Source organism: Ranitomeya imitator, chromosome 7 (assembly GCF_032444005.1).
Source record: "Ranitomeya imitator isolate aRanImi1 chromosome 7, aRanImi1.pri, whole genome shotgun sequence".
Classification (NCBI taxonomy): domain Eukaryota; kingdom Metazoa; phylum Chordata; class Amphibia; order Anura; family Dendrobatidae; genus Ranitomeya; species Ranitomeya imitator.
In genome coordinates, this window is record NC_091288.1 from 206,254,052 (window position 1) to 206,279,430 (window position 25,379).

Here is a 25,379-nt window from a genome sequence, read left to right on the forward strand (position 1 = left end):
TACATTTCAAAGTGAAGAAAGGACAACTTGAAAACGCTTTGTTCTCTTCCTATAGCCTTCTCCTGCTTTGTGGGCCTCCGCCATTTTCACAGTGCTAGGCAACTGCTTAGGAGAACCCATGGCTGCATTTTTTTAGGCACAAGGTTAGAGGAAGCTGGGTTTTTATAAAGCTGGGAAATTTTCTTCACCTGACCTTTCCTAACGATGATCGTGAACAAGCAATAGCCTTAACAGGCTAATTAAGGTCCGAAACCTGGTCAAATGTTATCTGAGCACACAAATCTCCAAGGGTGCCCTAACTTTTCCAGAGGCCCATTTGCCTACTTTTTCCCAACCTCCCGTATTATTGTCTTCTGCAGACGCATAAACCATGAAGTGTAAAAGGAAAAACAACACTTCAGCAATTACAGGAGATCAAACCTTGTACTAAGTGCCATATCCTCGTCACATAAAAAAAAAAAATAAATCACCGACCAACATAAACAAGCGAGCGGCGCCTGCGCAGTGCACACATCGTGAGTAATAATTTAACCCTTTAATGTATAAACCACAGAGAGTCGTCATTTATTTCAAACATGAGAGCGCCGGCGTCAGTTCATGTGATCAGACCATCAAGTCTCTTCCTCTGCTAAAAAAAAATGAAGAATGTTTCCTCAGCACCGGAGGATTTTTGGTAGAAGAGTTCAGGTGATGTAAGTGGTCGGGATCCATAGCGGCGGCCTCTGTGGGGTCAGCGCGTCATCAAAACATAATTTCTCCAAGACCTGAAATGGATTAAGTGTGATCATCATCATTGAAATCATCATCAGAGATCATCCTCCTGCACAGACAGCAGCTCTACATGTGTGATATTTCCTGCAGCTCTCTCTCCCCTCTCACAGCAGGAAGGTTCACACACACAGAGAGATAACTGCAGCTGCATCTCCCTCTTCCCCGACTTCTATTGTCTTTTTTTTTTTTTTTTTTTTTACATTTCCAGACACATTTTTACAGGAGTTATGATTGATATGAATATTTTACAGAGGGTTTCCAAGGATCACATCACTTTTGGTTTTAGTACATTAATTATTTTTCTTAAAATTCTATACACCAACTTTATAACTTTTTTTTTCTTACATCTGTCCACTTAGTTGTCTTCCCTACATGCCTTCATCCATCTTCCTGTGCACTGTGAGAAACCACAGTATGGATCAGGGATCCCTTTAAGTCCATCCCTTTTACATTTCCAAATTGTCAGATGTACCCAATAAATGTCTCATCTGGTTAGTGGCAAATACATAAAATTAGTTGTAGCTACAATGGAGTCCCAGGGTTTGGAGTACCTAGGTTTAGAGAATCTTTAGTGGCCCAGCTGATACAGTAATGGAGGAGCAGTTGTTCCAATAATTCCTTTTCGTCCAAAAATTCCAGTTTCTCAATTCTGTGGATAAACAAGAGAATGTGACCGGTGGCCAAGTAGTCAGAGGATGCAGTATTTTTTCCCCCATATCACAATTTGTATTAAAATCCTGCAATTTTCACCCCGGCCACTGAGGGATTTTTTTTTTTTTTTTTTTTTTTTAGACTCGAATATCCCATTTCACACTTACATTAGCCACATTTTGTATTGATGCATCTAATGAGCGTGTGCAAAAGTCATTGTGAAGGGAAAAGGAGCTGTATGATCCTAGAAAAGTGGCCACTGTTTTTTTTTTTATTTTTTTTATTAAAGATTGTGATAGGAGGAGAAATAAATAATGTAAAATGAGCGCAACACAAAAACACTGGGTCATTTTCTAAGGGTTTTACCACTTTTCCAAATCCGAGGCAACGTAACAAATGACGGGGAACTTGCATTTTGCATCCTTTGTGTTACTCACCGCATCAGATCGGCTTGGGGCAGATTAGCGTACACTTTAATCATGTCCCAGGCATCGGCCACCTCCCAGCCATTAGAGAGCAACCTCTCCATCTGCAAAAGAAAAGATCCAAAAAGATAAAACTTGGCATTAAAGTAATCGGTGCTCAGTCTTAAAGGGGCATTTTCCATCTGGCACAATTACAGCTTATATGTATGATATGCCAGAGGCGAGTCGGGTGTTGTGGCGTCTACCTGCTGGAGATGTCGCAGGAGACATGGCCCCCCATCATAATAGGTGACGCACAACACGCAGATATCTGTAGATCAGCACCTACGAGCTGGATTCCCTAGTGCTCCGATATCTTATCGCACATAAGTACAAGTCACTTATTAGAAGGTTTCATCAGCTGATCGATTCACACTTTGTACGCAGAGAGTCAATAATATCAATAGTGATAAATGATTAATGAGACAACTACACCCTGTCCTAACGAAGCGGCACAAAAAGCCTTCATATCAGCAACTAATCGCCCCGATCATAGATTCCTCAGGATAACATTCTTGTACATAGGGGGCAGTATTATAGTAGTTATATTCTTGTACATAGGGGCAGTATTATAGTAGTTATATTCTTGTACATAGGAGCAGTATTATAGTAGTTATATTGTACATAGGGGCAGTATTATAGTAGTTATATTCTTGTACATAGGGGGCAGTATTATAGTAGTTATATTCTTGTACATAGGAGCAGTATTATAGTAGTTATATTGTACATAGGGGCAGTATTATAGTAGTTATATTCTTGTACATAGGGGGCAGTATTATAGTAGTTATATTCTTGTACATAGGGGGCAGTATTATAGTAGTTATATTCTTGTACATAGGGGCAGTATTATAGTAGTTATATTCTTGTACATAGGAGCAGTATTATAGTAGTTATATTCTTGTACATAGGGGGCAGTATTATAGTAGTTATATTCTTGTACATAGGGGCAGTATTATAGTAGTTATATTCTTGTACATAGGGGCAGTATTATAGTAGTTATATTCTTGTACATAGGGGTAGTATTATAGTAGTTATATTCTTGTACATAGGGGTAGTATTATAGTAGTTATATTGTACATAGGAGCAGTATTATAGTAGTTATATTCTTGTACATAGGAGCAGCATTATAGTAGTTATATTGTACATAGGAGCAGTATTATAGTAGTTATATTCTTGTACATAGGGGCAGTATTATAGTAGTTATATTCTTGTACATAGGAGCAGTATTATAGTAGTTATATTCTTGTACATAGGAGCAGTATTATAGTAGTTATATTGTACATAGGGGGCAGTATTATAGTACCGTATATACTCGAGTATAAGCCGACCCGAGTATAAGCCGACCCCCCTAATTTTGCCACAAAAAACTGGGAAAACTTATTGACTCGAGTATAAGCCTAGGGTGGAAATGCAGCATTTACCGGTGAATTTCAAAAATAAAAATAGATCATTATTTCCCCATAGCTGTGCCATACAGTGCTCTGCACCGTTCATATTTCCCCATAGATGTGCCATATACAGTGCTCTGCACCGTTCACTGTGTCCCATAGATGTGCCATATACAGTGCTCTGCACCGTTCACTGTGCCCCATAGATGTGCCATATACAGTGCTCTGCACCGTTCACTGTGCCCCATAGATGTGCCATATACGGTGCTCTGCACCGTTCACTGTGCCCCATAGCTGTGCCATATACGGTGCTCTGCACCGTTCACTGTGCCCCATAGATGTGCCATATACAGTGCTCTGCACCGTTCACTGTGTCCCATAGATGTGCCATATACGGTGCTCTGCACCGTTCACTGTGCCCCATAGATGTGCCATATACGGTGCTCTGCACCGTTCACTGTGCCCCATAGATGTGCCATATACGGTGCTCTGCACCGTTCACTGTGTCCCATAGATGTGCCATATACGGTGCTCTGCACCGTTCACTGTGCCCCATAGATGTGCCATATACAGTGCTCTGCACCGTTCACTGTGTCCCATAGATGTGCCATATACGGTGCTCTGCACCGTTCACTGTGCCCCATAGATGTGCTCCATATACGGTGCTCTGCACCGTTCACTGTGCCCCATAGATGTGCCATATACGGTGCTCTGCACCGTTCACTGTGCCCCATAGATGCTCCACATAAATCTCTGCCGCCGCCGCTGCTGCTGCAATAAAAAAAAACAAAAACACACATACTCACCTCCCTTGATTGCAGCTCCCGGCGTCTCGTTCCGGCGCCTCCATCTTCCCGGCGTCTCTGCTCTGACTGATCAGGCAGAGGGCGCCGCGCACACTATATGCGTCATCGCGCCCTCTGCCTGAACAGTCAGAGAGCGCAGACGCCGGGAAGATGGAGGCGCCGGCCGGGAAGATGGAGCGACGCCCGGCGGCTGGAACGAGGACAGGTAAATATGCTATACTTACCTAGTCCTGGCGATCCTCGCGCTGTCCCTCTGCCTGGTCTTCGGTGCCGCAGCTTCTTTCTCTATCAGCGGTCACCGGCACCGCTGATTAGAGGAATGAATAGGCGGCTCCACCCCTATGGGAGGTGGAGCCGCTTATTCATTTCTGTAATGAGCGGTCCCACGTGACTGCTGAAGAGGGGAAGAAGCTGCAGCGCCGAAGCCCGTGGGACGGCAGGGACAGCGCGAGGATCGCTGGGACTAGGTAAGTATGCCTCAGCGCCCTCACCCGCCGACCCTGCCACCCACCTTGACTCGAGTATAAGCCGAGAGGGGCACTTTCAGCCCAAAATTTTGGGCTGAAAATCTCGGCTTATACTCGAGTATATACGGTAGTTATATTCTTGTACATAGGAGCAGTATTATAGTAGTTATATTCTTGTACATAGGGGCAGTATTATAGTAGTTATATTCTTGTACATAGGGGCAGTATTATAGTAGTTATATTGTACATAGGAGCAGTATTATAGTAGTTATATTTTTGTACATCGGGGGCAGTATTATAGTAGTTATATTCTTGTACATAGGGGGCAGTATTATAGTAGTTATATTCTTGTACATAGGAGCATTATTATAGTAGTTATATTCTTGTACATAGGGGCAATATTATAGTAGTTATATTCTTGTACATAGGAGCAGTATTATGGTAGTTATATTGTACATAGGAGCAGTATTATAGTAGTTATATTGTACATAGGAGCAGTATTATAGTAGTTATATTCTTGTACATAGGAGCAGTATTATAGTAGTTATATTCTTGTACATAGGGGCAGTATTATAGTAGTTATGTTCTTGTACATAGGGGCAGTATTATAGTAGTTATATTCTTGTACATAGGAGCAGTATTATAGTAGTTATATTCTTGTACATAGGGGCAGTATTATAGTAGTTATATTCTTGTACATAGGGGCAGTATTATAGTAGTTATATTCTTGTACATAGGGGCAGTATTATAGTAGTTATATTCTTGTACATAGGGGCAGTATTATAGTAGTTATATTCTTGTACATAGGAGCAGTATTATGGTAGTTATATCGTACATAGGAGCAGTATTATAGTAGTTATATTCTTGTACATAGGAGCAGCATTATAGTAGTTATATTGTACATAGGAGCAGTATTATAGTAGTTATATTCTTGTACATAGGAGCAGTATTATAGTAGTTATATTGTACATAGGGGGCAGTATTATAGTACCGTATATACTCGAGTATAAGCCGACCCGAGTATAAGCCGACCCCCCTAATTTTGCCACAAAAAACTGGGAAAACTTATTGACTCGAGTATAAGCCTAGGGTGGAAATGCAGCATTTACCGGTGAATTTCAAAAATAAAAATAGATCATTATTTCCCCATAGCTGTGCCATACAGTGCTCTGCACCGTTCATATTTCCCCATAGCTGTGCCATATACAGTGCTCTGCACCGTTCACTGTGCCCCATAGCTGTGCCATATACGGTGCTCTGCACCGTTCACTGTGCCCCATAGATGTGCCATATACAGTGCTCTGCACCGTTCACTGTGCCCCATAGATGTGCCATATACGGTGCTCTGCACCGTTCACTGTGCCCCATAGATGTGCCATATACGGTGCTCTGCACCGTTCACTGTGCCCCATAGATGTGCCATATACAGTGCTCTGCACCGTTCACTGTGCCCCATAGCTGTGCCATATACGGTGCTCTGCACCGTTCACTGTGCCCCATAGATGTGCCATATACAGTGCTCTGCACCGTTCACTGTGCCCCATAGATGTGCCATATACAGTGTTCTGCACCGTTCACTGTGCCCCATAGCTGTGCCATATACAGTGCTCTGCACCGTTCACTGTGCCCCATAGATGTGCCATATACAGTGCTCTGCACCGTTCACTGTGCCCCATAGATGTGCCATATACGGTGCTCTGCACCGTTCACTGTGCCCCATAGATGTGCCATATACGGTGCCCTGCACCGTTCACTGTGCCCCATAGATGTGCAATATACGGTGCTCTGCACCGTTCACTGTGCCCCATAGATGTGCCATATACAGTGCTCTGCACCGTTCACTGTGCCCCATAGATGTGCCATATACAGTGCTCTGCACCGTTCACTGTGCCCCATAGATGTGCCATATACGGTGCCCTGCACCGTTCACTGTGCCCCATAGATGTGCCATATACGGTGCTCTGCACCGTTCACTGTGCCCCATAGATGTGCCATATACGGTGCCCTGCACCGTTCACTGTGCCCCATAGCTGTGCCATATACGGTGCTCTGCACCGTTCACTGTGCCCCATAGATGTGCCATATACGGTGCCCTGCACCGTTCACTGTGCCCCATAGATGTGCCATATACAGTGCTCTGCACCGTTCACTGTGCCCCATAGATGTGCCATATACGGTGCCCTGCACCGTTCACTGTGCCCCATAGCTGTGCCATATACGGTGCTCTGCACCGTTCACTGTGCCCCATAGATGTGCCATATACGGTGCTCTGCACCGTTCACTGTGCCCCATAGATGTGCCATATACAGTGCTCTGCACCGTTCACTGTGCCCCATAGATGTGCCATATACGGTGCCCTGCACCGTTCACTGTGCCCCATAGATGTGCCATATACGGTGCCCTGCACCGTTCACTGTGCCCCATAGATGTGCCATATACAGTGCTCTGCACCGTTCACTGTGCCCCATAGATGTGCCATATACGGTGCTCTGCACCGTTCACTGTGCCCCATAGATGTGCCATATACGGTGCCCTGCACCGTTCACTGTGCCCCATAGATGTGCCATATACGGTGCTCTGCACCGTTCACTGTGCCCCATAGATGCTCCACATAAATCTTTGCCGCCGCTGCTGCTGCTGCAATAAAAAAAAACAAAAACACACATACTCACCTCCCTTGATTGCAGCTCCCGGCGTCTCGTTCCGGCGCCTCCATCTTCCCGGCGTCTCTGCTCTGACTGATCAGGCAGAGGGCGCCGCGCACACTATATGCGTCATCGCGCCCTCTGCCTGAACAGTCAGAGAGCGCAGACGCCGGGAAGATGGAGGCGCCGGCCGGGAAGATGGAGCGACGCCCGGCGGCTGGAACGAGGACAGGTAAATATGCTATACTTACCTAGTCCTGGCGATCCTCGCGCTGTCCCTCTGCCTGGTCTTCGGTGCCGCAGCTTCTTTCTCTATCAGCGGTCACCGGCACCGCTGATTAGAGGAATGAATAGGCGGCTCCGCCCCTATGGGAGGTGGAGCCGCTTATTCATTTCTGTAATGAGCGGTCCCACGTGACTGCTGAAGAGAGGAAGAAGCTGCAGCACAGAAGACCGTGGGACGGCAGGGACAGCGCGAGGATCGCTGGGACTAGGTAAGTATGCCTCAGCGCCCTCACCCGCCGACCCTGCCACCCACCTTGACTCGAGTATAAGCCGAGAGGGGCACTTTCAGCCCAAAATTTTGGGCTGAAAATCTCGGCTTATACTCGAGTATATACGGTAGTTATATTCTTGTACATAGGAGCAGTATTATAGTAGTTATATTCTTGTACATAGGGGCAGTATTATAGTAGTTATGTTCTTGTACATAGGGGCAGTATTATAGTAGTTATATTCTTGTACATAGGAGCAGTATTATAGTAGTTATATTCTTGTACATAGGAGCAGTATTATAGTAGTTATATTCTTGTACATAGGGGCAGTATTATAGTAGTTATATTCTTGTACATAGGGGCAGTATTATAGTAGTTATATTCTTGTACATAGGAGCAGTATTATGGTAGTTATATCGTACATAGGAGCAGTATTATAGTAGTTATATTCTTGTACATAGGAGCAGCATTATAGTAGTTATATTGTACATAGGAGCAGTATTATAGTAGTTATATTCTTGTACATAGGAGCAGTATTATAGTAGTTATATTGTACATAGGGGGCAGTATTATAGTACCGTATATACTCGAGTATAAGCCGACCCGAGTATAAGCCGACCCCCCTAATTTTGCCACAAAAAACTGGGAAAACTTATTGACTCGAGTATAAGCCTAGGGTGGAAATGCAGCATTTACCGGTGAATTTCAAAAATAAAAATAGATCATTATTTCCCCATAGCTGTGCCATACAGTGCTCTGCACCGTTCACTGTGCCCCATAGCTGTGCCATATACAGTGCTCTGCACCGTTCATATTTCCCCATAGCTGTGCCATATACAGTGCTCTGCACCGTTCACTGTGCCCCATAGCTGTGCCATATACGGTGCTCTGCACCGTTCACTGTGCCCCATAGATGTGCCATATACAGTGCTCTGCACCGTTCACTGTGCCCCATAGATGTGCCATATACGGTGCTCTGCACCGTTCACTGTGCCCCATAGATGTGCCATATACGGTGCTCTGCACCGTTCACTGTGCCCCATAGATGTGCCATATACAGTGCTCTGCACCGTTCACTGTGCCCCATAGCTGTGCCATATACGGTGCTCTGCACCGTTCACTGTGCCCCATAGATGTGCCATATACAGTGCTCTGCACCGTTCACTGTGCCCCATAGATGTGCCATATACGGTGCTCTGCACCGTTCACTGTGCCCCATAGATGTGCCATATACAGTGCTCTGCACCGTTCACTGTGCCCCATAGATGTGCCATATACAGTGCTCTGCACCGTTCACTGTGCCCCATAGATGTGCCATATACGGTGCTCTGCACCGTTCACTGTGCCCCATAGCTGTGCCATATACGGTGCTCTGCACCGTTCACTGTGCCCCATAGATGTGCCATATACGGTGCTCTGCACCGTTCACTGTGCCCCATAGCTGTGCCATATACGGTGCTCTGCACCGTTCACTGTGCCCCATAGATGTGCCATATACGGTGCTCTGCACCGTTCACTGTGCCCCATAGATGTGCCATATACAGTGCTCTGCACCGTTCACTGTGCCCCATAGCTGTGCCATATACGGTGCTCTGCACCGTTCACTGTGCCCCATAGATGTGCCATATACAGTGCTCTGCACCGTTCACTGTGCCCCATAGATGTGCCATATACAGTGCTCTGCACCGTTCACTGTGCCCCATAGCTGTGCCATATACAGTGCTCTGCACCGTTCACTGTGCCCCATAGATGTGCCATATACAGTGCTCTGCACCGTTCACTGTGCCCCATAGATGTGCCATATACGGTGCTCTGCACCGTTCACTGTGCCCCATAGATGTGCCATATACGGTGCCCTGCACCGTTCACTGTGCCCCATAGATGTGCAATATACGGTGCTCTGCACCGTTCACTGTGCCCCATAGATGTGCCATATACAGTGCTCTGCACCGTTCACTGTGCCCCATAGATGTGCCATATACAGTGCTCTGCACCGTTCACTGTGCCCCATAGATGTGCCATATACAGTGCTCTGCACCGTTCACTGTGCCCCATAGATGTGCCATATACAGTGCTCTGCACCGTTCACTGTGCCCCATAGATGTGCCATATACGGTGCTCTGCACCGTTCACTGTGCCCCATAGATATGCCATATACAGTGCTCTGCACCGTTCACTGTGTCCCATAGATGTGCCATATACGGTGCTCTGCACCGTTCACTGTGCCCCATAGATGTGCTCCATATACGGTGCTCTGCACCGTTCACTGTGCCCCATAGATGTGCCATATACGGTGCTCTGCACCGTTCACTGTGCCCCATAGATGCTCCACATAAATCTTTGCCGCCGCTGCTGCTGCTGCAATAAAAAAAAACAAAAACACACATACTCACCTCCCTTGATTGCAGCTCCCGGCGTCTCGTTCCGGCGCCTCCATCTTCCCGGCGTCTCTGCGCTGACTGATCAGGCAGAGGGCGCCGCGCACACTATATGCGTCATCGCGCCCTCTGCCTGAACAGTCAGAGAGCGCAGACGCCGGGAAGATGGAGGCGCCGGCCGGGAAGATGGAGCGACGCCCGGCGGCTGGAACGAGGACAGGTAAATATGCTATACTTACCTAGTCCTGGCGATCCTCGCGCTGTCCCTCTGCCTGGTCTTCGGTGCCGCAGCTTCTTTCTCTATCAGCGGTCACCGGCACCGCTGATTAGAGGAATGAATAGGCGGCTCCACCCCTATGGGAGGTGGAGCCGCTTATTCATTTCTGTAATGAGCGGTCCCACGTGACTGCTGAAGAGAGGAAGAAGCTGCAGCACAGAAGACCGTGGGACGGCAGGGACAGCGCGAGGATCGCTGGGACTAGGTAAGTATACCTCAGCGCCCTCAGCGCCCTCACCCGCCGACCCTGCCACCCACCTTGACTCGAGTATAAGCCGAGAGGGGCACTTTCAGCCCAAAATTTTGGGCTGAAAATCTCGGCTTATACTCGAGTATATACGGTAGTTATATTCTTGTACATAGGAGCAGTATTATAGTAGTTATATTCTTGTACATAGGGGCAGTATTATAGTAGTTATATTCTTGTATATAGGGGCAGTATTATAGTAGTTATATTGTACATAGGAGCAGTATTATAGTAGTTATATTCTTGTACATAGGAGCAGTATTATAGTAGTTATATTCTTGTACATAGGAGCAGTATTATAGTAGTTATATTTTTGTACATCGGGGGCAGTATTATAGTAGTTATATTCTTGTACATAGGGGCAATATTATAGTAGTTATATTCTTGTATATAGGAGTAGTATTATAGTAGTTATATTCTTGTACATAGGAGCAGTATTATAGTAGTTATATTGTACATAGGAGCAGTATTATAGTAGTTATATTCTTGTACATAGGGGGCAGTATTATAGTAGTTATATTCTTGTACATAGGGGGCAGTATTATAGTAGTTATATTCTTGTATATAGGAGTAGTATTATAGTAGTTATATTCTTGTACATAGGGGCAATATTATAGTAGTTATATTCTTGTATATAGGAGCAGTATTATAGTAGTTATATTCTTGTACATAGGAGCAGTATTATAGTAGTTACAGTGGGGCAAAAAAGTATTTAGTCAGTCAGCAATAGTGCAAGTTCCACCACTTAAAAAGATGAGAGGCGTCTGTAATTTACATTGGTGGTTGTTGGTATGTTGGCCCATTCCTCCATGCAGATCTCCTCTAGAGCAGTGATGTTTTCGGCTTTTCGCTTGGCAACACGGACTTTCAACTCCCTCCAAAGGTTTTCTATAGGGTTGAGATCTGGAGACTGGCTAGGCCACTCCAGGACCTTGAAATTCTTCTTACGAAGCCACTCCTTCATTGCCCTAGCGGTGTGCTTTGGATCATTGTCATGTTGAAAGACCCAGCCACGTTTCATCTTCAATGCCCTTGCTGATGGAAGGAGGTTTGCACTCAAAATCTCACGATACATGGCCCCATTCATTCTTTCATGTACCCGGATCAGTCGTCCTGGCCCCTTTGCAGAGAAACAGCCCCAAAGCATGATGTTTCCACCACCATGCTTTACAGTAGGTATGGTGTTTGATGGATGCAACTCAGTATTCTTTTTCCTCCGAACACGACAAGTTGTGTTTCTACCAAACAGTTCCAGTTTGGTTTCATCAGACCATAGGACATTCTCCCAAAACTCCTCTGGATCATCCAAATGCTCTCTAGCAAACTTCAGACGGGCCCGGACATGTACTGGCTTAAGCAGTGGGACACGTCTGGCACTGCAGGATCTGAGTCCATGGTGGCGTAGTGTGTTACTTATGGTAGGCCTTGTTACATTGGTCCCAGCTCTCTGCAGTTCATTCACTAGGTCCCCCCGAGTGGTTCTGGGATTTTTGCTCACCGTTCTTGTGATCATTCTGACCCCACGGGGTGGGATTTTGCGTGGAGCCCCAGATCGAGGGAGATTATCAGTGGTCTTGTATGTCTTCCATTTTCTAATTATTGCTCCCACTGTTGATTTCTTCACTCCAAGCTGGTTGGCTATTGCAGATTCAGTCTTCCCAGCCTGGTGCAGGGCTACAATTTTGTTTCTGGTGTCCTTTGACAGCTCTTTGGTCTTCACCATAGTGGAGTTTGGAGTCAGACTGTTTGAGGGTGTGCACAGGTGTCTTTTTATACTGATAACAAGTTTAAACAGGTGCCATTACTACAGGTAATGAGTGGAGGAAAGAGGAGCCTCTTAAAGAAGAAGTTACAGGTCTGTGAGAGCCAGAAATCTTGATTGTTTGTTTCTGACCAAATACTTATTTTCCACCATAATATGCAAATAAAATGATAAAAAAAACAGACAATGTGATTTTCTGGATTTTTTTTTCCTCAGTTTGTCTCCCATAGTTGAGGTCTACCTATGATGTAAATTACAGACGCCTCTCATCTTTTTAAGTGGTGGAACTTGCACTATTGCTGACTGACTAAATACTTTTTTGCCCCACTGTATATTCTTGTACATAGGGGCAGTATTATAGTAGTTATATTCTTGTACATAGGGGGCAGTATTATAGTAGTTATATTCTTGTACATAGGGGCAATATTATAGTAGTTATATTTTTGTACATAGGAGCAGTATTATAGTAGTTATATTGTACATAGGAGTAGTATTATAGTAGTTATATTCTTGTACATAGGGGCAGTATTATAGTAGTTATATTCTTGTATATAGGAGTAGTATTATAGTAGTTATATTCTTGTATATAGGGGCAGTATTATAGTAGTTATATTGTACATAGGAGCAGTATTATAGTAGTTATAATCTTGTACATAGGAGCAGTATTATAGTAGTTATATTCTTGTATATAGGGGGCAGTATTATAGTAGTTATATTCTTGTATATAGGGGGCAGTATTATAGTAGTTATATTCTTGTACATAGGAGCAGTATTATAGTAGTTATATTCTTGTATATAGGGGGCAGTATTATCTACTATATAATTGTCTAAGGGTCACTTCCGTCTTTCTGTCTGTCACAGATATTCATTGGTCGCGGCCTCGGTCTGTCATGGAAATCCAAGTCACTGACTGGTCACGGCAAAACAGCCATGACCAATCAGCGACGGGCACAGTCCGGCGGCAAATGCCGCTCCATCCTCACCGCACTCAGTGCCCACTCCATACTCCCCTCCAGTCAGTCCTCACGCAGGGTAATGCCAGCGTTAATGGACCGCGGTGTAACACACTCCATTAACGCAGCTATTAACCCTGTGTGACCAACTTTTTACTATTGATGCTGCGTAAAAATATCTAATGTTACAAATAATAATAAAAAATATAACGTTATTCTCACCCTCCGACGTGTCGTTCTATCCTCGGCAGTGCAAGCGGCAGGTTCTGGTGCCAAGGATGGTATGCGAGAAGGACCTTCCGTGACGTCATGGTCACGTGACCGCGACATCATCACAGGTCCTGTGCTCATACCAACCCTGGGACCGGAAGCTGCCGCCTGCACCGCACACAAGTGTTAGGACTAGGGGCTCTTTGGAAGGTGAGTATATGTTTATTTTTTATTTTAAGTCTTTTTTAACCTGTTACATACGTGACTGGCCAATATACTACCAAAACAAAGCAAATGACCGACAGCACATCTGACACAGAAGGCAGGAAAAGGCGGATGCCCGTCCTAAATCCACTGGACCCAAGTGGAAGAGCACATACCATAGGTTAAAGTTAAGGACAGCATCCGGTCAAGGTGAAAGTTAAAAAATTCTTCTTTATTGTGCCATAAATGCGACATTTCAACCTCAAGGGTCTTTCTCAAGCATGCCAAACAGTCAAAATGACGGCCTTTAAAGGGAACCTGTCACCTGAATTTGGCGGGACTGGTTTTGGGTCATATGGGCGGAGTTTTCGGGTGTTTGATTCACCCTTTCCTTACCCACTGGCTGCAATATTAGATTGAAGTTCTTTCTCTGTCCTCCATAGTACACGCCTGCACAAGGCAAGATTGCTTTGCGCAGGTGTGTACTATGGAGGACAGAGAATGAACTTCAATCCAATATTGCAGCCAGCATGCAGCCAGCGGGTAAGGAAAGGGTGAATCAAACACCCGAAAACTCCACCCATATGACCCAAAACCAGTCCCGCCAAATTCAGGTGACAGAGTCCCTTTAATAGGAAGCTGGTCAGCACCAACCAATCGTCAACAGACGGGACAGCGGTCGTGGCTATGTGAGCAACAAGTGGTCACATTGGTGGTTCATACATACTTTTGATCCTACAGCTTTGGCGATTGGTAGACAGTACTGTTTACATACGTTTGACTCCCTACATGTGATCATTATTGCAATTTTGTGTTGTATTATGTGTTACATGTGATGTATAAAATATGATGCACAGTTTTAATTATATAGGATGTAAGTTTTGTATTGTTATTGAATTTACTGAACTTCGTTATGTAAATGACGTGGGCGGCTTTGGATGGGATGATTGGTTGGTGCTGACCAGCTTCCTATTAAAGGCCGTCATTTTGACTGTTTGGCATATGCTTGAGAAAGACCCTTGAGGTTGAAATGTCGCATTTATGGCACAATAAAGAAGAATTTTTTCACTTTCACCTTGACTGGATGCTGTCTTTCACTTTAACCTATGGCCAATATACTACGTGACTGGGCAATATACTACGTGACTGGGCAATATACTACGTGACAGGGCAAAGGTAAGGAAAACAAAACAAGCAATAATATATATACCATCTAATCATGATGTCCTAAACTAGATGTGAATGGAAGTAACAAAAGCCTGCAAAATGGAATTGTGTCGGACACACCAATGCTAAAAACAGGATTTTTGGTTGCTTACCGTAAAATCTGTTTCTCGGAGCCTCCATTGGGGGACACAGGAACCATGGGGTGTATGCTGCTGCCACTAGGAGGCTGACACTATGCACAAAAAAAGTTAGATGATCCTCTGCAGTGTACACCCTACCGACAGGAAGTAGGATATTCAGTTAGTGAGAAAGCAGTAGGAGAAGCAACGTGTAAAAGAGAAAGAATAATGTAATAATAATAATAATAATAATAAACTTCATCTATATAGCGCCAACAAATTCTGCAGCGCTCCACAGATTAACAATTTCAAACACTCAAAGAGTGTTCAAAGAACTCAAACGTACACAGTATAACACAATAAACAGAGCTGATCAACTTTGGAGGGAGCTGTGTCCCCCAATGGAGGCTCCTAGAAACAGATTTTACGGTAAGGAACCAAAAATCCTGTTTTCTCTATCGCCTTTCATTGGGGGACACAGGAACCATGGGACGTCCCAAAGCAGTCCCTGGGGCAGGAAAAACAGACTTCCATCAGGTCAGAGGACTCACCACTGCCGCCTGCAGGATCCTTCTCCCAGGCTGGCGTCCGCCGAAGCGTAGGTATGGACCTTGTAAAATTCGGCGAACGTGTGGATGGAATACCAGGTTGCTGCTTAGCAAAGTTGTAGGGCGGAAGCCCTGTGATGTACCGCACAGGAAGCGCCGACTGCCCGGGTACAGTGAGCCTTTATCCCAGGAGGGGGCACTCTGTTCTTGACCCGGTAAGCCTCCAAAATTGCCGTTCTGATCCAGTGAGCACTAGTCGCCTTGGAAGCCGGCAGGCCTCTACACGCGCCATCAGGGATGGCGAAGAGAGAATCGATCTTTCGGAAAGCGGCCGTGCTAGCCAGGGAGATCCTCACTGCCCTGACGAGGTCCAGCCTTTTCAACGATCGCTCCAGAGGATGAGTCGGAGCTGGACAAAAGGAAGGTAGAACGATGTCCTCGTTGAGGTGGAAAGGTGAAAACCACCTCGGGAAGGAAGGAAGGCGGAGGCCTGGGACCACCTTGTCCTGGTGGAAAATCAAGAAAGGAGGTCGGCAAGAAATGGCCGCCAACTCGGAAACGCGGCGGATCGAAGTGATCGACGCAAGAAAAGCCACCGTCCAAGATAGAACTGACAGGGAAAACTCCCTGAGAGGCTCAAAGGGGGGGAACCCCTAAGAACGTCCAGCACAAGCTTTAAATCCCATGAATCCACAGAGGCCCTGTACAGAGGGACAGCGTGGGCTACTCCTTGAAGGAAAGTCTTAATCTGTGGCTGAGATGATAACATCTTCTGAAAGGGAAGAAGAGCGCAGACATCTGGCCCTTTAGGGAACTAAGAGCGATGCCCGAATCCAGTCCTGCCTGAAGGAAAGCCAAAATGGAAGGCAGGAAAAAGGACATAGGTGAAAAGCGGTTGGACTGGCAGCAAACGAAAGTAAGCCTTCCAGGTACGATAGTAGATCCTGGAAGACGAAGGCTTCCTAGCTTGGATTATAGTGTGACTCATCCGGGCCAAAAGGCCGGATGCTCTTAGAACTGTGGTGTCCACAGTCACGCCGTTAAACTGAGCGACCGATAATTAGGGTGGCAGATTGGACCCTGAGGCAGCAGATCGGGTCTGTCTGGAAGGCGCCAGGGGGCGTCCGCGAGAAGATTGACAATCTCCGCAAACCAAGAACTCCTGGGCCAATCCGGGGCTATGAAAATGACTGGCACCCCTTCCGCCTTGATCTTTTTCAACAGCTTGGAAAGCAAGGGAAGGGGTGGGAACCGATAGGGGAGTACGAACTGCGACCAAGGAATGGCCAGAGGGTCAACACCACTGCGAGAGGATCGCGGGACCTTGGGATGACCCGAGGGACCTTCCTGTTCAATCTGGACACCGTGAGGTCCACCTCTGGAGTCCCCCATCGAAGAGCAATCCGATAGGCGACCTCCTGAAGTAACGACCATTCGCCTGCCGCGAGGCCCTCGCAGCTGAGGAAGTCGGCGGCCTAAATGTCCACGCCGGGGACATACACTGCGGATCTCACCAGGACCGTTGCCTCTGCCCAAAGGAGGATCCTGGAAACCTCGGCCGAGGCCAGAGAACTCCGAGTCCACCCCTGGTGGTTGACATATGCCACTGCTGTGGCATTGTCTGTCTGGATTCAAATTGGCAGGCTCCTGAGAATCCTTACCCAGTGAAGGAAAGACAGAAAGATGATCCGGAACTCGAGGACACTGATCGGCAGAGAGGACTCCTGCGCCGACCAACAACCCTGAAAAAAAAAAACAAAAAAAAACAAAAAACAGGTGACAAAGCCCCGCGCCTCAGCCGAGCAGGCTGGCGTCCGTCGTCACCACCTGCCAGAGAATCGGAAGGAAGGATATGCTCTGGGATATGAGAAGTGATCTCGGCCACCAGTCGAGGAACCGTTTGACCCGGGAGAAAGCTGGATCGGACGATGCAGGGAGAAGACAGACCTGTCACCCTGTGATAGAATAGCCTGCTGATGAAGTCTTGAATGAAATGGGCGAAGGGAAATCGCTTCAAATGTTGCAACCAACTTCCCAGGACCTTCATGGCCCATCGGAAAGGAGGGAAACAGAGAACCCTGGAGCAAGCGAACTTCCCGACGAAGAAGGGATATCTTGTCTTCGGGAAGGAAAACTCTGGTCCGACAAGTGTCGAAGAACATGCCCAGAAATACGAGGCACTGAGAAAGAACAAGACGGGACTTCTTCCTGTTGACGAGCCACTCGCAACGGCTAGAGTGTCGGGGAAGATGGATAGACTTTCGGGAGCCTGAAACCGAAATTCCTGAGCCTCCATGGAAGCGATTACTGAACGAGGGGGATTTCATCCTGAAGTGTCTCAGACGAAACTTCTTGTTCAGCAATTTGAGATTTTTCTTTGAGAACCTTGTCGTCCTTTTTCGGTACATAGAGATTCGAAGAGAAGCCTGTGAACTGTTCCTGTTCTGGGACGAGAACGATTACCCCGGATTTAAGGAGGGAAACAATGGCTGTAAAGAAACCCGGGACTAGAGCGGGGTCTCTTGGTGGTTGGGATTCGAAGAAAACGATCCCGGGGCCGTGAAATGAATCTATTTTGTATCCAGAGGATACAAGTTCCCTGACCCATGCGTCCTCTACTGAGGAGACCCAGACGTCCCTGAGGAAGAGGAGACGGCTGCCCAGCCTGGGAAACGGGCTGGGGTCTAGTCGTGAGTCATGCCTAGGCAGAACTTCCAGTCCTAGACCTGGAGAATCCATCTTAGGAGTAGCAGGAACGCCAGGAAGGAGTGAGTCCGAAGAATACCTTCTCTTAACGTGCCTGTGGACTCTGCTGTTGAGAAGAGAAATCTGATGCCGCGAAACAACGAAAAATCCCAGAGTTGCCGCCTAAGAGGAAGTAGGCGAGGTCTGGAGAAGGGAACTGGTGCCGCCAGTGGCGTCCTTAATAATTTGGTCCAGCTTGGAACCGAAAAGACGTGATCCTTGAAAAGGCAGGCTCGTAAGGGACTCCGTTGGGACATTCAAGCCGAGCTCCACCAGACCGGCTGGCGGAACTTGCCGGCGGATCCACAGAGGGAGAGGTTGTTCTCTACGCCTCTTATTCCGTTTGGCGATGAGATCCGGAGGAAAGAGATATGGAGACTCCAAGACGCTTGCCTCTGAGAACGTCTGGTCGAATTCTCTCTTTCTCTGGCCAGAAGCTCCTCGAATTCAGGATGAGGAGCGAATACCTTGGGAGGTAGTTTAAACGATACCGCCTGATCTGCGGGTTCTGTAGAGGAATCTTTGATACCACAGGTCTGATTGGTCGCTCCATTGAGGCTTTGAACCATATCCCTCATGTTAGCGATTTGGTTCGAATCTGGCCCCAAATTATCCTCCGAAGGCGCATAAGAGAAAGCCTCACCTGACTCCGGGAGCAGGGGGGGGGGGGGGGTATTGGGTTGGGGGCCAGGGGGGAAGTCGACCACAGAGAAGGACCGTGGGGCGAGATGGACCGAGAAGAGAACTCAGACCGGCGTTCCTGTCTGGATCTTTCGTGGCCTGTATTGGAAGTCTCGGACGGAGCTTTTTGCGACCCGCTGGCTACTACGGAAGTCTGCAGGGTCAACCGATCGAGCACGGACACAAGGGTCTAGAACACGCGTGTGGGATCCACTACTGATAGAGACAGAGAGGAGGCCCAGCCTGGGGTGGGGTCTTCGTTCTGAGGCGGAGCAGCAGGGGGGGTCCTGGGCGGGGAGCATAATGTGGGTTGCTGCAGGCCTGCCTGAGGGAAGCTTGGGTTATAAGATGAACACGGAAAGTGTTTCACTAAGGCACAGGAAGTAGGTTAAAAGCAGGAGGCTGGAAGAGAGCTCCCTTAAAATTAGACCAAACGGGCCCCTGAGGAAAATATCAGAAGGTTAGAGGGGAGAGTGTCAGTCTGCGGTGCAGAGCTACTCACGGCAGGCGCTGCGGTTTCCAGATGGAAGGCTGCACGGCTTGGAAGATGCTCCTCAGGAACGATAGCCCCTAGGAGAACAGGCAGTGACATCTGGGGCACCCTTTTTGTCCGAAACTTGCTGCATGCGAGGACGCCGGAAATTCGCGGTCATAAGCTGCGAAGAAAACGTTCCTGGCGCTGAACTGCGGCTGAACGGGGAGTGGTGGGCGGGGCTAACTGGCAGGCCAGGAGCACCAAGATGGCACCGGTGGGGGAGCTCACCGATGATTGCTGGGCGGGAGAAAAGCCCGCCCGAGGGAAAGAAAGTGGGAGGAGTCACGGCTCTGGAAGTAGAAGCCGGGGCCTAAATTTGAGGCCGCGGCGGTGGGAGAAGCGTGGACGCCGGGAAAAAGCGGCACGGCCGCCCGCAAGGCAACCGCGACAAAAAGGCACAGTGCGGACGGAGGAGAAAGCGGCGCGGCTGCCTGCGAGGCAGCCACGCAGTGTCAGAAAGGGATAGTGCGGCCACAGGAGGAAAGCAGCGCGGCTACCTGTAAGGCCGCCGCACCGGGCAGAAACAGTGCGGCTGCAGGGGGAAGCGGCGCGGCTGCCTGCACGGCCACCGCGCCATGCCAGAACACAGTACGGCCGCGGGAAAAAAAGCAGCGTGGTCGCCTGCAAGGCCACCGCGCCGGAGAACAGCATGGCCGCCTAAGGAAGCAGCGGGGCTGCCACGCGAACGGAGCGACAACCCCCGCCCCATGTGTCCCCGGCGGCCAATACACAATGGAAGGGATGGGAAAACGCCGACCAGGCCAAGGCAGCCTGGAAAAAAATCCCAAGGGACCCCCAAACGACCACCCCAGAACTGAGGAGGGACCTAGAGGCACTTTGAGGGTAGGAATACTCACCTAAAACATCCCACGCTGTCCTTACCAACCTCAATCCGGGGAAAATATCAGACGTCCAGGGAGCTGATGGACGTCCTCGTCTCCTCCAACCGACAGGCTCTGGTGGGCGAGTGGGTGGGGGACGGAGCCAGGACCGGACTTCTGAGCACGCTTGTGTGCTAGGATCTTGGTCCTGCCGAGGGATCTATGAGGATACGGGGTGGCAGTACACGCCGTACTCATAGTCCAAATTGTGGGACTACAGGTGTGACTGTTCACCCTGTATCCCTCCGGAAAACCTGAAAGCAAACGACACACATTGAGGTAGATAAGGGTCTAAGGAAAGACCCGTGTCCACCTCCTACTGACACTAAGCTAAACTGAATATCCTACTTCCAGTCGGTGGGGTGTACACTGCAGAGGAGGAGATAACTTTTTTTGTGCATAGTGTCAGCCTCCTAGTGGCAGCAGCATACACCCATGGTTCCTGTGTCCCCCAATGAAAGGCGATAGAGAAAAGTAAAAAAACATTAAGAAATGGTATAATAAAGTCCAAAAAGTAATTTCAAATAGCTTTATTGATTATAAATAGACAAAAGGTTCCTAGACAATAACGGGTTAAAAATTGACGACAAGCTGCATGGAGTCAGACCACCGTCCCCACAACAATCACGGAGTTACCCAATACTGGAACGAGGCACCAAGAATTGTATCCCCGCATGTTCCATACTAGTAACAGTATATTGCGTATTTAAACAGGAACACACAGGTAAAAGTTACATGTCCATAAACTTGTGCACACCGATATTCAAACACAGTGACCCAGATGGATAACATACCAATGATGTAGTATGGGGATGTGTCAGCTCCAACCCACCCCGACGCGCGTTTTGGAGTGTTCCTTCTTCAGGGGGCCGTAGCTGGGCAATATACGACGTGGGCTGGGCAATATAAGACGTGGGCATGCATATTCTAGAATACCCGATGCGTTAGAATCAGGCCACCATCTAGTAGTAGTTATATTCTTGTACATAGGGGCAGTATTATAGTAGTTATATTCTTGTACATAGGAGCAGTATTATAGTAGTTATATTCTTGTACATATTGGGCAGTATTATAGTAGTTATATTCTTGTACATATTGGGCAGTATTATAGTAGTTATATCTTCTACATAGGGGGCAGTATTATAGTAATTATATCTTGTACATAGGGGGCAGTATTATAGTAATTATATCTTGTACATAGGGGGCAGTATTATAGTAGTTATATTCTTGTACATAGGGGGCAGTATTATAGTAGTTATATTCTTGTACATAGGAGCAGTATTATAGTAGTTATATTCTTGTACATAGGAGCAGTATTATAGTAGTTATATTCTTGTACATAGTGAGCAGTATTATAGTAGTTATATTCTTGTACATAGGGACAGTATTATAGTAGTTATACTCTTGTACATAGGGGCAGTATTATAGTAGTTATACTCTTGTACATAGGAGCAGTATTATAGTAGTTATATTCTTGTACATAGTGAGCAGTATTATAGTAGTTATATTCTTGTACATAGGGACAGTATTATAGTAGTTATATTCTTGTACATAGGGACAGTATTATAGTAGTTATACTCTTGTACATAGGGGCAGTATTATAGTAGTTATACTCTTGTACATAGGGGCAGTATTATAGTAGTTATATTCTTGTACATAGTAGTTATAGGAAAGACAGATGAAGAAATATCAACCCAACTTTACAAACTACTGCCATTAAGAGACACTAAAAACCAGTATGAACCAGTAGGTTTGCCTGATAAGGTACCAGTGGAATGTGAACATCTCATTATGCAGGAATGATGTACAGTACGGAGTAACTAAATACAGAGGAGTCAATACTGATCGATGCCTCCAAGGCCCATTTAGTGGCGCAGAGCAAATAATTAACACATTAGTGATGTAGTATGGATGATAACAGGACCTCGCATTGTATAACGAGCGGCTTCTGACCTGTGACTGGAGGGAGCGACAGGCCTCTACCCCGGCCAGGTTACACTGTCTCCTCTGCAAGTTCTCCACCATAATCTGTCCAAAACGGTCCGTCATGTTCACCTGTGAATATTGGAGCAGAGGGTGAGGGACGCGTCCTCATCACTTCTTCTTACCGCTAACACATAATCATGGAGGGTTCGCAGCTTGTGAAGAGCGCTCACATCGATCCGGGCTATTAGACCAGGCCATCAATGAGACAGTTATGGCCATTTTCTCCCGCCAGCAGGACCTTTGTGAAGAAAAGCTCAACCTCCGCAGTTAGGCAGCGGGGAGCCGGCTGTCAATCAGAGATATGTCGACAGATCAGAGCGGACAAGAAGCCGCTGCCTTATCGTCTTTATGTCTGTGGAAGAAGATGAATCGCTGCAGGAGTGATGTTCGATTTGTCCGGGTCAGCAGTGATCGGAGTGAGAAACTACCTGCCTGTTTGGGGAAAACCGTGCGGACTGCTGAGGGTCTCACAGTTGGGACCCCCACATCGTTCTTGAGACTAGGGTTCCTGAAACTTCTGCAGCCCTGTCCTAAATGGAGCAAAGGTGCGAATGATCAGCGTCCGCTCCATTCATGGTCTACAGTACCGCTAAACACAGAACTTGGACGCTTCCCTCAATCCCATAGACAATGAATGGAGCGACGGTCGAGCATGTGCACCTCTACTTCAGTACCTGTGACCAGGTTACCTGTTCATAATTAATAAACATGGTGGTGGGGAACGTGCCTGCAGCCCACTTCAGCAAACTTCCAGACTGCTCCGGAGTCATATAAACCAACACACACTCGGCCACGAGAAGAGTCGGCAATCTGGAAATCAAAGAGAACGTGAGAACGGACTGAACCCGACATCACCCAGTGCAAGTACTGAGACCCTAAAAGCAAAAAGTAACTGGAGTAAAAAGTATTTTACATACAGAAAGTCATGGCTCCAAGTCAAAAGAGTGTATAACACTACAGAGCCTGTCAACAGAGCATAAACGAAGGTTGTCCCCATTCTGCTACACCAGGATTGCTGAATCTTCCTCCTCTCCACAAGTTAACCCATTAAGAGTTATTCATTTTTAATAACCCAAATAATAAAAAAACAAACAACTTTTGTAATTTGGTTTGATTAAAAATTTTGCACCGTTCACCTTCTGCAGCTTCTATGCATCATAGTGCATCACAAGCTGCTGAATGCTGTTCACACAGCTCACGGTTCGGTCTTACGAGTGATCATCGAACCTCAATTTTAAACAAATCTAAGTTGAGCAACTTTGTTGTGATCACTCCAAGAAAGTGAAATCGTTTTCTGACAGATCTGGCTTCGAACCGTATTCTGCAGATGGCTATGTACCGTAATACATAGAAGCCGCAGAAGCCGAGCGCTGCAAGAATGTCAAGTTAAGCCAATTACGAAAGTTACTTTTAGGCTAAAAAGCATGCATTTCATAAAAACAGGGGTGTACACAGCCTTTATCTTTCCAACGGCTCACTCCTCTTCTATACGAGGAGGTAAAAACCCAAATATTTGTTATGTAAAAAAATTCAACGTAATCAGGATAAACCGACACCTTACTGTGGGTCCATGCCAAATTTCTTTAGCTTGTCCTCCATGTCCTTCAGGTGTCTCAGGTCGGCGCCGATGATGGAATAGTGCGAAGAGTCCAGGCTGTGGGAATCTATGGGAGAGTCAAACAATCGGGTCTCAGGAAGGGGCACAGCCTGGACATGGGTGATCAGTGGGGGGAGACGCTATGATGGCTCTGTGATCGCGCCACAATATCACAGATCCCTCCTGAAGACCCTGCACCCCAGATCTCTGATGATCAACCTAATCAAGGGACTGCTGGACACACAGGAAGGTAGCGCCGTTCATTTATAAACCTGCTGGAGCTGCACATACCCCCTTCTTTGTGCCAATCGGCAGCGTTCCAGGAGGTGCGGACCCCACTAATCTAACAGCAAACCCCATTAATAAGACGATTTCCTCTGCTTTCTCTCTACGGCAGAGACATCTCCCATTCTCTTCGGGCCAGATAAGAGTCTGGCATCAGTGCACAGACCACGATCCAAGCTTTCTGGACTTCTACCTATGGGTTAAAATGCAGGGGTACGCGGAGGGGACAAAGTGCACACGCTCACCAACAATCTGCACCCTTCCCTCGATAGTACTGCTTTATGACGTGTCAATATAGGAAGATAAATAAGTGATAAATGCTGACCACAGATATGAATCAATGAGAACTCGTATTGGGGGGTGGGTGAGGGGGATGAGACTTATAGGGTCCGTCTGGTCAATACATCCTCTACTGAATAAGCGACCACGTCTTCATCGGTGGGTGTCCTCGCACCTATTGGGGCACTTATAACATAGAAGTAGTGGTGCACATACTCGACCGCCGCTCCAGTGCAGCGCTCTCGAATGAATGGAGCCGCGGATGTGCATGCGACCGCTGCTTCCTTCTAACGAGGATTATAAATGCCCGGTTATGAATACCGGTGGGGGTCCCAGCGGCTGGACCCCCATAATCAATGAATTATGAAGCGTTAGACTAACGTCTATGGGAGAGGGGGTGAAGAAGAATCCCAACCACCTGCGCAGACCCCAGACCCACCTATAAGGAGCGACTCTCCAGAATGGGATTCCATTATCGGCTTGGACAATGGAGGCTTTGATCTATTAAAAAAAAAAAAAAAAAAAAAAAACATTCAAGTTAATCTATAAACTTAAGGAAAGAAATCATTCTCTGGTTTTACAACTCGGATTAAGACTTCAACTATGTCCAGAGGATTTTGTTGGCAAGATGAAATAGCGGCTGTGGTAAATGACAGCGATATAAAAAAAAAAAAAAAACATTGTCTAGTGCTGAACCACAGCAGCCAGTAGATCACTGTGGGTCAAAAGCGGTCCCTGGACCTCCATAAATTAAACACATATCTATGAATAGTCAACAGTTATTCGCTAACTAATACAGACACTTAATGTCTGGGGTCGTACGGTTCCTAAGGTGTCAG

At 46.9% G+C, this 25,379-nt stretch overlaps 1 protein-coding gene across 1 annotated transcript in view; it reads right to left on the bottom strand.

The window, feature by feature from the left end:
- Window positions 1–515: 515 nt before the first annotated feature.
- The window catches only part of LCMT1 (leucine carboxyl methyltransferase 1), a 30,583-nt gene continuing 5,719 nt past the window's right edge, over window positions 516–25,379 (bottom strand). Inside the window, exons 5-11 of the mRNA XM_069734545.1 lie at window positions 24,980–25,041; window positions 23,941–24,043; window positions 23,069–23,189; window positions 22,347–22,448; window positions 1,860–1,951; window positions 1,323–1,420; window positions 516–764 (exon numbers count right to left, since the gene is read on the bottom strand). Coding sequence (XP_069590646.1) covers window positions 742–764; window positions 1,323–1,420; window positions 1,860–1,951; window positions 22,347–22,448; window positions 23,069–23,189; window positions 23,941–24,043; window positions 24,980–25,041 — 601 coding nt within the window. The 3' untranslated portion in view covers window positions 516–741. The remainder of the gene's footprint in view (window positions 765–1,322; window positions 1,421–1,859; window positions 1,952–22,346; window positions 22,449–23,068; window positions 23,190–23,940; window positions 24,044–24,979; window positions 25,042–25,379) is intronic.